Here is a 12,698-nt window from a genome sequence, read left to right as displayed (position 1 = left end):
GAAAGCAAGCGGCTCGGCTGGTGCGCGCATCCGCGCTGGGCGCCCGCCCCTGCGCCAAGCCCCGCCCCATCCCAGCGCCGAGCCCCGCCCGAGCCCCGCCTCCAAGCCATCGCCACGCCCTGTCCCCGCCCCCACGCCGAGCCACGCCCCCGGCGCCCCGTCCAGCTCGGCCCCGACGCCCCGCTCCGTCCCCGACGCCCCGCCCAGTGCCGAGCCCCGCCCCGAGCTGTCGGAGCCCATGGCGCCTGCGGCGGGGCGCTGGGCCCCCGGCCTGTGGCGGGCCTGCAACTGGCTCATGGCCGCGTTCTTCGCGCTGGCGGCCTTGGTGCAGGTCAGCGCCCCGGCCCCGGGCGGCGGGCGGCGGGCGAGGGGACCGCGGGCTCTGCAGGGCGCCGGGCTTCGAGCTCTGCCCCCGGGCCCGGCGCGCGGTGTAGACCAGCGCGGCCCTTTCCGGCCGCAGGGCGGGCCGTGTACGCGGCGCACGGAGATTGGGGGTCGCGCCCCGGGGCCCCCACCCCATCCCCCGGCCAGACGCAGGTGTCCACGTGACCGCCGGACCGCTCGCCCGTGCCACGTGCTGGGAGGAGCGGACGAGCAGACGCAGCCTGGGATGGGGACGCAGCCTGGTTCACGGCCGAGGCCAGGCGGGAGGCAGACAGAACCCGCTGTGGCGCGGGTACCCGCTCAAGGTTGCTTTGGGACCTCCTTCGTAGGAGCGGCCCTTAAGACTGGAGGCCCTTACAGCACCTTTGTCAGACTTCAGTGCGGACACAGTCGTGTGGCTGTGCTCAGCCAGAAGCCCCTCGACCACCACGATCTGCTAGACTAGGTCTTTTTCCCATTTTGTACCCTCGCCGCCTGGTGCAGCGTCTGGCATGAAACGCATCACTAGGATGGATCCAAGAGCAGACCGAACGGAGGCCTGCAGCGCACAGAATGTCTGCTAATGCCTGATGTTTTGTTATTCCAGGTAAACGACCCAGACGCAGAACTGTGGATGGTGAGTATGAGCTGCTTTCCAGGAACTGCGGAACGGCACGAAGCACACAGTTTTATCTATTTGACCCGCCTCCCTGCCTTTTGTGCATAAAAACTTAGAAATCAGATCATTTGTAAGCCCTTTTCCCTAAAATATCCGGGGACAGGGACCAGAGTGGTAATGTAATGTGCGTGTGAGAATTCAGACTCTTACAGAGACATTAGGGGCCTTTTGGCAGTATTCCCTTTGAATAAAAATGGGCCAACTGAGGACACTTTTCTGAAGACACACAGTAGAACAGTAGACCTCCTAAAGTCAACTGAGCCATTCCTCATGAGGTTTTTTTTACCCAGAAACTCCAACAAACATTTGACCAGAAAATGGCAGGCTTTGGGTTTGCAGTTCTTCTCATTCAGTGAGTTATGTTTATAAAAAGTAACTAAAGCCCATAAAAATCTACAGAATACATTTAATCAATGCTCTGGTTGAACTATTTGGAGGAGGAGGGAGATCATTCTGTACATTTTCTGAAATATCTGGATTTTGCCCAGTTTCTTTGAAAACAGATACATAAGACTGTGCAGTATCACCAATGAGATGATTTTCTGCTTTGGAATAATACTGACTGTGTACAGATTAGCAACAAATGAAAGCATCTGGATCTGTAATGCGAAATTCTGGTCAGTGTTTTAAGTGCAGTAGAACTCATTCTGACATTGCTTATTGTCCAGATTTACATGCCTTTGCATCGAATCAAATTGCCTCTTCCTCAGCACTGTGGCCCATATCCTGAGTTCCAAATACTATTTCCCTGCAGACAAGTCTCCAATACCCAGCTTAATGTAGAATTTCCAACACTGACCCCTCCAGCACCCCAAACTCCTACAGCGTCTTTCCCTCCTAAACCCCCTCTCCTCCTCCTGACTCACTCCTTTCTGTCAACAGCAGAATCATCCTCGGGGTCATCTTTGCTCCAAACCACAGGCATCTCTAACACCTCTCAGTTCATTACCACCACCTCTGAGATCCTTTCAAAAAATAAATGAAGAACAAAGCAATCCAGCAAAACCCAATCTAGGTTTAACCGCTTATCTGTACGGTATGTGTATACTTTACCTCCCACTTCATGCTTAGGGGACATAGCATGAACAATAATAGACACCATGTCCCCACAGACATCCTCCGTCCTCGCCAGTTTCACTCTCCATCACCTCCCACGTGGACTCCTATAGTAGCTTCTTAATTCTTGGAGCTGCGTCTAATCCCCTGCTCTCCTTGAACAATTTCCACATTATCACTTCCTGCTTCAGAAACTTCCCTCATTTCCCAAGAGCACTGAGTTACAACTCCCCAAGTTGGCACTCAAGGCCCACCACGGTGTGGTTCCAATCCACCTTCCCACCGTGGCCTTGGAACCCGAACCACCTATACTACTACTGTGTCTTGCCCCTAGAATTCCTGTACGTCCTACCCAAGCTTCAAAGTCCATCTCAAATGCTGTGTCCCTCAAAAACTCCCTCTCCCTCTTTCCGATAGGTTCCAACCGTCCTTTCTTTGAACCTTTGATGCTAACACATTCTGCTTTACTTCGAGTTGGTTCTGTACATGCCAGCTCCTAGGAGACCAGGGACCAGTTCCTCCTTCTTCTTGGTGGTCCTCAGGCAACCTAACGCAGAGCCTTCCTATGGCAGCCCTTCCGTATTGATTCTTGAATGAAAGCATGCACAGATGAGCCAATACTAAGTCAACGGCGCCTGACTCATTTTCAAGTCCCCTACTTCATCTTGCTCATGGAGGATGCCTATATCAGGATGCATACAGGAGCAAGTGACAGAAAATCTGACTAGCATCAGGTTATAACAATAGAGTATCTCACTTAACCAGAAATCCAGAGGCAGCTGCTTAATGGCCAACAACGTCATCAAAGACCTGGGCTTTCTGGGTTCCTTCTCTGCCACTTCCAACGTGTGGGCAATATATTCTCTCATGTCTACAGAATGGCTGCTGCAGCTCCAAACATCAGGCCCAGACAAGAGCATCCCAAGCAGGAAGAAACAAGACAGGAGCAAAACACTTTTTCCTCCTGTGCTTTCTTCCCTTTTATCAAGGAGGAAACGTTATCCAAGAAGCCCTTCACACAGGCTGCTGTTCAGTGTGTGCATACCAATACAGTTTATGGTCTGGAATTCATCCTGCTTGGTCAGTGTCCCTGCAGAGTGGTTGTTAAGATGCCCTGAGTATCAGCCTTGCCCCTACAAGACTTTCTTACATTTCATGGCTGGAGCATGATCACCCCTAGCTGAAGATGCTGGGAAAACAAATTGGCTTTTTCAGCTTTTACAATGGCAGGTGGACAAGGGAGAGAGACATGAAGAATGAACGCCATGGGGGGGCCCCTGGCTGGCTCAGCCGGTAGAGCCTGCGACTCTTGATCTCAGGGTTGTGAGTCCGAGCCCCATGTTGGGTGTAGAGATTACTTAAAAAATAAGATCTTGGGACACGTAGGTGGCTTAGTCAGTTAAGCGTCTGCCTTCGGCTCAGGTCATGATCCCAGGGTCCTGGGATGGAGCCCCGAGTCCAGCTCCCTGCTCAGCGGAAAGCCTGCTTCTCTCTCTCTCTGCTTGTGTGCGCTCTCGCTCGCTCGCTGTGACAAATAAATAAATATTTTTTTTTAAATTTTTAAAAACAACAAAAAAAGAATGCCATGGTACTCAAGAACTATATAGTGAATTAAGTATTGTAAATAAATGATACTCTAGGTTTAAAAAATGCACCAACATAAAAATAAAAGTCCATTATAAGTGGGTTCTACAGAGTTCATTGTTGAGTATGCTGGGTATTATTTTACCTTGTATACTAGAAACCATTATTTTCAGTCTCTTGGTCCTCAAAAAGAATTTTTTTATCTTATTCGAGATAGAGAAAAGCATTTAAGGATGGTTGTTCTGTTCATGTGTTTACGATATAAAGAAATAAAAAGGTCTCAGACCCCTTAATCTGTTAATGACAGATATCTGATATATTAGAGTACACATTAAAAAAAAAATATGTATCTCTGCCGAACACTTCTTACGGAGAGCACAGGTAAATGTGGTGTGCTGTGCGTGTAACTGCTCTCTCTCTTCCTCTCCTTCTCAGTGGCTAGTCATGTAGGTTTTCATTAGGGGAAAACTAACCCCTTACTGCTCCAAGCATGGACCTCAGAACAACAGCATCCCCTGCGAGCTTGCTAGAAAAGCAGAACGTGGGCCACACCCCAGACTTCTGGAATCAGATCTGCATTTTAACAAGCTTTCCAGGCGACTCATACACACACTGAACTTTGGGAAGCGCCGGTCTTACCCCTCAGTAGCATGAATGCCTTTACCTGTGAGAGACAACCAGACTTGCAAATGTCCATCCTGGCCATCATTAGGGGTGGAGTAGGAGAGGTGAACACAGGGTCTGTAATCCAGATGCCCTCTCTCCCGTGATCAAGACAGAACTGTTTCTGTGGTGAAAACAAATCACGTAACACACACAGCTCTGACAGCTCCCAATAAGGGAAGATGTCTGACATGCGCATCACAGTTGATACAGTGAAGCAGCTACGTTTCTTGGAAACCCACCATGCCTCCTGTACACCCACGAGGCCTATCCTCCTTGCCCTGTGCCCACAACACACACGCCACAGCAGGTCTGACTCGAGGCCGCTTGCTGAGCACGAGGCTTGAAAACGGGGCCTCCGCAGGGCCCGCCCGTCTTCCAAACTCCCAAACTGTCTCCAAACTGCTTGTCAGCAGTTTCCAGAATGAAGAGCCTGATCTTACTGATGCACACACTGTCAGTCAGCTTTCTGAGGTCTCACCACCTTTCTGTGCTTCCTAGATTCCTCTGAACATCTGAATCGGGCATACTCCCTAACCCCTGTCCTCTCCCTCCTCGCTAACAGGTGGTATACATGATACCTGCGATGCTGAGCCTGCTTGTGGGACTTAACCCTCTTGTCACCGGTATGGACCCCGGATTCTGCATGGACATGCAGCAAACCAGACTTCTGACAATAAGGACAGACTCCTGGGAGAGAAACGGGGCCCTACGGGTCTCCTCATTTCTGATAACAAGAAGGGCGAATTCTAATCTAGATCACCCTCACCCATCTTCAGGCAGACTTCACAAGGACCTGCCACACCAAGACAGCCTTTTTAGCAGCTCGGACCCCGAGATCGCTTACACCGGTGTAGAACAGGAGTTCTGCAGTACAGCCCATGAGAGAGAGGGCCTCGGTCACCACGCTGATTTCTTATGCCACCACGCTAATGGAAAATCAGCAACAGGGCACGAACCTTGTGTCTCTCTAGTCAGTGGCCCTCAGTGTCCAATACCACTCCCAGTAACCACTTTCACACTTCGAATCCATTCAACACGCGTGTATATGGCCTGCTGCTTATTTAGGGAAACGGTTTATAATGTCCATACAAATTTCTAGGTTTTTCATTCATGCATCTTGCTCTCCCTAACCTTCCTCTGTACCGTCATAGTACGTACAGCAATTTACTGCATGCTTTTATGTGTCTTCCCCTGCTAAGCTGTAAGCCCCTTAAGAGTGGGACTGTGTCTAGCCCATCTTTGCCCAAGCCTCCCTGAAATATGGCCAGGAAGATGGTAGGTACTTAATGCTTGTGGAATGTGAATGGATGGCTCTAAGACAGAGGCTTTATCATATATTTTCCTGCTCCTTGGAATATATATATATCCATCCCAGGTGGGTATACAGGTAAAAAAAAAAAAAAAAAAAGTCGCTTAAAATAGCTGGTTTCTATCACCCACAGGCTGCTTACCTCAATGCTGAGCAAAACATAGTGGCTTTGCTTTTTAATGGCCCTAAACTCTAAACAAACCGTAAGTTGGACAGTTTTATACCATAAAACAGTGTCTTATAACCAAAAAAAGTACATTTTACATTGTGTGCTAACATTTTCTTATTAATAGGGACTGTCAGTCCTGATGGGTTACTCTTCACTGTCATGAAAGCAGCTTCCTGCCCAGTGGGCCGTCATACTTCTCGGGCCTTAGAAGAAAGACCAATGGTTCCCAGCTGGGTGGGGAAAACTCTTGTCCCCTGGATGCACGGGCTCCTTGTACGGCGCCTGGAACTCTTGTCTGCATCTTTAAGGTGTATTAGTTCGGGCTCCATTAGTTGCAGGCAAGGAAGAAACTCAACTCAAATGGGCTATGAGCTGAAAAGGAGACGTACTGGGATACTTGGCTGAGAAAGTCAGGGGTGGTGCTATTCACACGCTGCTGGTGGCTCAGAACTTGAGCTTCTCTGCACCTCGCAGTCCCACCGTGTGCCACCCTGACTTCAGTCCTGGGCTCCTTGATGGTAGCCCGGCAGCTCAAAGTTCACTTCTTCGTGATGCTCCGTCCAACAGAAGATAGAACCTACTTCCCAGATAGTTCCGCAGAAGTCTCAGAATTGGACTGTGGTTCCTGATCTGTCATCTGTTCATCCGGAGCCAAATCACAGTTGCTAAAGGGATAAAATGCCAACTAATCAAGCTAAGGTCCAATGGTCTGGGACACATGGCCTGGGTGGCTCCCCAAGGAAAATAAAGGGTAGTTGTCATAGAAAGGGGACACGCTGGACAACCAAAACACTAAACGTCCACCTAAGTTTATTCCTACTGCTTTAACCTCTGTGATGTCCCTCAAAACAAAACTTAAAGAAACCCCAGCTTTTTTTTAAGAAGGCTCCACACCCAACGTGGGGCTTGAACTCATGACCCCGAGATCAAGAGTTGCACGCTCTGCTGACTGAGCCAGCCAGATGCCATCCCAGCCTTTTCTGAAGGCTTTATCTGAAAGCAGACTATGGCAGAGCAGATATGAAGAGATCGTTTTTCTCTGGGGTGTGGTTCCATGATTAACAGCACCGAATCTCTATTTTTAGGCAACTTAATTTGGAAGAGTGCCTCTGCAATACACATATTCTTTTGTATCGCGTGGGCTGTCGGCTTGGCCTGCCACCTCTGGCTTCACTCCCGACAGAACATCTTACATGAGGAAGAAGGCAGGTGAGCCGTGACTTTACTTTTGCTCCTTGGAAGGGGTGGGGTAGAACTGAGAAATCTGTTTCTCTGTAACCCCTTATCCGCACCACGATGACTCAGCTCCCCCAACTACACCCTGAGGAGCAGGGGAGATATTAGCTCCTTGATAAGCTGAAGAAGCAGGAGATAAGCCAACACCAGGTACCACGTTCCGCAACCACGGCCAGAGGCAGTCAGCACACACGTTATATTACCGTCAGGCAGTTGATCTTGGCTTCTTACAGTGAACGAGCAAGGACGCCATACAGTACTACTCAGTCCAGAATGCTGATCATTCCATCAGCATTCTGATTTAGTTGTGGTTCTGGCCAAAATCTTCTCTACAAGTGTGATCAGCCACTTCAGAGGTCAGTATGTTAAGTCAACCTCTGTCAGCCTTGCCCGGCTACGTCCCATGTTATCTCCTCCCTTTGCCAAGGCCATGTGTTCCTATTTCATCACCTCTTCCTTTGCTTCCTCCCACCCTTGACTCCCTGGCCTCACGCATAGGCCCTTTTCCTTCCTGTCCATCCTGCTGCTAACACTAAGATTTAGAGACGTAGAAGGTAATCATCCCTGGCAAGGTGCTACTTTGTTAGAGGCCCTAATCCTTGGGAAACTGGAGAGCAAATCAGATTCGGTCTGCCCGTGGGATCATCAACCCAATGGGCTGAATCACTTCCACCAACTTGAGACCCATGAGTTATGGTGGGCTTCTAGTGGTACCATGGCCAAATATGACTTTTCTACTCTATGTAAAATATGTGTGCTTTTAACACATACTTCTAGAAGCATATACCCACCCCAAAACCATTAGTCTGACTCATACTATAAATCATTCCTCTCCCCTAAGATGTGACCCAATCTCCGGCAGCAGGTGCTCCATATTTATGGATCTGAGTTCATCCTAACACTGAACACTCTAAAACAATGTAAAATTGATGCCTGATAAATCAGGGATAGTTTTCTTGGTTGTACTATATTCCTTCTAATGACCTGAAATAAGTGATTTATTTGTGTTTTTTGTTTTGCTGGGGTTTTTTGTTCACTTAGAAGTTGGGGAACAGGGATGGAGCTCACATCCGTCTCATAAGATAAAACCTATTTTCATATGAGGCGTTAAGCTATCTGAAAAAAACTAACTTTTGAATCATGGCCAGACTTGAAAATATTCTGTAGATGCTGTGTATCTTGGGAGAAGGTCATTCAATAATCAGCAGAGGCTAGTGGTCATGGGAGAGAATGGAATGATACGTATCTCACTCGTAGCTACTTCAAAAATCTGAAATGTGTGTTATTTTATAGGGAGCTGTTTGGTCTGGTGATTATCACAGTATGGATGGGCCTATGTCACAGTTCATCAAAGTAAGTTTTCAACTCATTAGCTAAAGTCAGGTGTCTTCAAGGTTGGTCAGATCAGATAGGCAAGAGAAAGTACTGACATCTATATGCAAACCAGAATCTCTTGAAAGAAGTCTTTCCTTTTCTCAAGGAAAGCCAATGGTAGTTGAATCAGAGGTTCATGATCACCCACACTTTTCTAAATGCCAGTTTCTGTAATAGGGAGCTGTCAGCCAAAAGGGTGTTCTTTAGGGAGAGGGAAAACGATCTCACAGAGAAGCTTAGAGATTTATGAAAGCATGAAGAGCAAAGAAAATATAAAAGTGTGGGACCATATGGGCGCCTGGGTGGCTCAGTCAGTTAAGCGACTGCCTTCGGCTCAGGTCATGATCCTGGAGTCCCGGGATCGAGTCCCGCATCGGGCTCCCTGCTCAGCAGGGAGTCTGCTTCTCCCTCTGACCCTCCTCCCTCTCATGCTCTCTGTCTCTCATTCTCTCTCTCGCAAATAAATAAAATCTTAAAAAAAAAAAAATTAAAAAAAAAAGTGTGGGACCATATAGATGAATATTAACTTTATAAAACAGTAGTAATAATGTTTCGTGGGGCTTAAACATGTAAAGAATAAAAATACATGACAACAGTAGCATATAAGAAAATAAACAGAGTGAAAGTGTTCTAAGAACCTTGAAACAGCAAATTAAACCCAAAGAGACAAGAAAATAATCATAAAAGCAGAAACCAATGAAATGAAAACTCAACATAAAAAATGGAGGATTCAGAAGGCCAAATACCGGCTTTATAAAATGATTCACAGCATCGATAAGCCCTGCCAAGACTACAAAGGAAAAATAATAAAAGTGAGAGCAAGGAAGAGGAAGCAAAAATAGAGAATATCAGGAATGAAAAAGAAAATGTTACTACATACCCAACAGATCTTGCAAAAATCACAAAAGGATATCATGAACAACTCCTTGGAAATAAATCTAAAAATGTAGACAAAATGGATAAATTACTTTAAAAATACAAATTAGCAAAACTGACACAAGAAGAAATTCTCCAGAACAGTCCCATAGCTATTAAAGAAACTGAGTCCTCAATTTAAGTTTTTGCTAAAAGAAAACTCTAGACCAGATGGCCTAACTGGAGAATTGTACCTAATATTTAAGGGAAAAATAATGCCAACCTTTAACAAACACTTCCAGAGAACAGAAAAAGAAGAAACACTTTACAATTCATGTTATGAGGACAGAATAATCTTGATACCAAAACTTGATAAGAACATTTAAGGGGGGGGCAAAGAAATTACACAGCAGTCTCCCTTATGACTACAGATTGAAAAATCCTAAACAAAGCATTAGGGAATCATATCCTGCAATATATAACCCAACCACCACGTTGGGGTTTATTCTAGGAACACAGTTTTTTTTTGTTTTTTTTTTTAAGATTTTATTTATTTATTTGACAGAGAAAGACACAGCGAGAGAGGGAACACAAGCAGGGGGAGTGGGAGAGGGAGAAGCAGGCTTCCCGCCAAGCAGGGAGCCCGATGCGGGGCTCGATCCCAGGACCCTGAGATCATGACCTGAGCCGAAGGCAGACGCTTAACGACTGAGCCACCCAGGTGCCCCTCTAGGAACACAGTTTAACATTCAAAAACCAACCAATGTTTCCTATCACATTAACAGAATAAAGGAAAAACTAAACTATCTTCTCAATCTGTTCAGAAAGAGCATTTGGTAAGATTCATCATCTGTTCACAAGAGCTGTTGGAAAACAGGTGTAGAAAGGAACTGAACCTGGGCGCCTGGGTGGCTCAGTTGGTTAAGCGACTGCCTTCGGCTCAGGTCATGATCCTGGAGTCTCGGGATCGAGTCCCGCATCGGGCTCCCTGCTCGGCGGGGAGTCTGCTTCTCCCTCTGACCCTCCTCCCTCTCGTGCTCTCTGTCTCTCATTCTCTCTCTCTCAAATAAATACATAAAATCTTTTAAATAAATAAATAAATAAATAAATAAATAAATAAATAAAAGAAAGGAACTGAACCTGATAAGTGGTGTCAGCACCAAAGTTGAGACTCCGTGGTGAGCAGCTGAAAACTTTCCTTCTGAGATCAGGATTGAGAAGGGATTAGCTACCACTTCCACTTCTGCTCAACACTGCTCTAGCTAGGATCATAGCCAGTCCAATAAGGCATGAAAAGGAAATAAGAGGCGCAACAATTGGAAAAGAAAAACGTTCATTATCCGTGGCTGACAAAAAAATCAAACAATCTAAAAAGTTACTAGAGTGAGTTTAGCATGATTGCTGCACACCAGGTGAATGTACTGAAACCAAATGCATTTTTATCAACAAGTAACAGAAAATGATAAAAACAAAAAGTTAACCATAAATAATAACATCAAGAAATCAACTCCCTAGGAGTAAATCTAGAAAGAGATAGGCAAAATTTCTATAAATAAGACCGTAAGACACTGGGAGAAATTAAAGACCAAAATAAGTAGAGGGATAAATCTGTATTGGTAAAAGGATAAACTAACGGAAGAGTAGAGTCTAGGAACAGGCCCACACACAAGCAGACCCTTACGACAGAGCTACGTAGAACCGCAGGTGCAGCAAAGAAAGGCAGACTTCTCAACACCTAGTGCTGGATCAACAGAAATATATGGACAAACTTTCCCCAGCTAACTTCCATAAACCTCAATTCCAGGTGGATTACAGCTCTAAAGTGAGAAGCAGAACAGTTAAGACTTTTAGAGAAGATGACCCCAAATCTCCAAGACCTTGGGGAGGAAAAGCTTTCTTAAACACGACACAGAAATCATTAGGAAAAGATCAATTTTAACACTGCCTAATTAATCAGTGACTTCAGTTCCTCAAAAGATATCATTATGTGAGTGGGAAAAGCTGTTTGCAATACACCCAAACAACAAAGATTTGCATTAAGAATGAAGAACTCCTGGGGGCGCCTGGGTGGCTAAGTCGGTTGAATGTCTGAGACTCTTTATTTCAGCTTAGGTCTTGATCTCGGGGTGGTGGGTTTGAGCCCCATGTTGGGCTCCATGCTGGCTGTGGAGTCTGCTTAAAAAAAAAAAAAAGTGTTCACCAAATTCAACCTTTGTCCTTGTTTCCAAAGCAACCATTATTTTTATTGGATTTTTATTGTTAAGAATTCCTGTATGTCTTTATAGGAATCCGGTTGGTGGAAGAATTCAGCTGGCGATTGCCGTTGCAATCGCTCTCCTCCCATTTATCTCTTGGATCTACATCTACATAAACAAGGAGATGCGGTCCTCCTGGCCAACTCACTGCAAGACAGTAATTTAAATGAAGTCAAGAATCCTCTTCTTCAAATGAGTATTGTCAATCAATTGTTTATAAACGTGGTTGTAACAAGCCAATTTCCTAGGAGTTTATTTAGGTAATTTGAGCTAATTTTAGAGGTGATAAAAAAAATCCTAAGAACTTTCTGAGGATGCCTACGACACAGCATGGGATTGCATGGGACTGGTAAGAGACGGGGGTCTGACATTCAGTTGTCACAGTGTAGTAAAAAAGGCAAGAGAACGAAAGTTCAGAAATGTGAATTCTAACTCAACATATCACTACCTATATGCCTTGGGCAAATATATGAACCTCCTGGTGGATGTCTTCATCTGTAAAATAGGATTAATACCAGATCTCCTACTCACTTGTACAGTTGCAAGGATTAAACTGGAGAATATGAGAGCACTCCAGAAATACCAAATGCCTGTAAGGGGCTACACATGAATAAAACAGAGGAAAGCAGGGTTTGGGTGATAGGATAGACACAGAGGTTCAAGAAAGGGCTGTGCCCCTGCACTGAACTCACTCTATGGGACCAGGGCAGCACCATGAACTAAATGGGGATGCCAAATGAACGAATGTGTCTTAGAGAGGAGAGTTAGGTAGAATAAAGGAATTGGGGACCAAAAGGAAAGAGGCAATATTAAATGCACTGCAAATAAAAAATAAGACCAAAATCTGTACACATTTTTTAAAAAATGAATGTCAAAGGTCACCCAGGGGAGAAGACCGTTTTGGAGCTGTACTCTCCAGTGTGTTAACTCTAGTACCATAACCATGATGCACACACACACACACAACATGGGAACATCACTATGGTGCACACATATATGACATGATAACATCACACAACCATAACATGTTGCATTGAGCACCTGAAATGTGGCCAGGCTGAGGAAGTAAAATTCTGCTTTTTCATTTTAATTTTAAAACATGTCAATTCAATCATTAGAAAACTTATAAGTGTGTGTGGAACGCTTAGGTGT

The 12,698-nt window shown here is 45.7% G+C and overlaps 2 protein-coding genes across 7 annotated transcripts in view; one reads left to right on the top strand and one right to left on the bottom strand.

The window, feature by feature from the left end:
* Positions 1-12,698, bottom strand: part of ADPRM (ADP-ribose/CDP-alcohol diphosphatase, manganese dependent) — a 283,736-nt gene that overhangs the window by 256,387 nt on the left and 14,651 nt on the right. The window lies entirely within an intron of this gene.
* On the top strand, positions 227-11,786 carry TMEM220 (transmembrane protein 220). Of its 4 annotated transcripts, none has more exons than XM_034989618.1 (6): positions 227-331; positions 971-1,000; positions 4,911-4,971; positions 6,912-7,035; positions 8,356-8,415; positions 11,577-11,786. In XM_034989618.1, the coding sequence occupies exons 1-6, from the start codon at positions 239-241 to the stop codon at positions 11,710-11,712; spliced, it is 504 nt and encodes a 167-aa protein (XP_034845509.1). In that variant the 5' UTR covers positions 227-238; the 3' UTR covers positions 11,713-11,786. The 4 variants fall into 4 exon arrangements, with proteins under 4 accessions (XP_034845509.1, XP_034845508.1, XP_034845510.1 ...); XM_034989617.1 differs by lacking the exon at positions 4,911-4,971 and adding an exon at positions 1,925-2,078 and having other exon boundaries at positions 231-331; XM_034989619.1 differs by lacking the exon at positions 4,911-4,971 and adding an exon at positions 1,925-2,078 and having other exon boundaries at positions 231-331; positions 6,912-7,031; positions 11,577-11,594.

The sequence above is a fragment of the Mirounga leonina genome, unplaced genomic scaffold (assembly GCF_011800145.1).
Source record: "Mirounga leonina isolate KUSES-001 unplaced genomic scaffold, KU_Mleo_1.0 Mir_488, whole genome shotgun sequence".
NCBI classification, from domain to species: Eukaryota; Metazoa; Chordata; class Mammalia; order Carnivora; family Phocidae; genus Mirounga; species Mirounga leonina.
The sequence above is the reverse complement of the archived record's forward strand: the minus strand, read 5'-3'. Positions and strand labels throughout refer to the sequence as shown.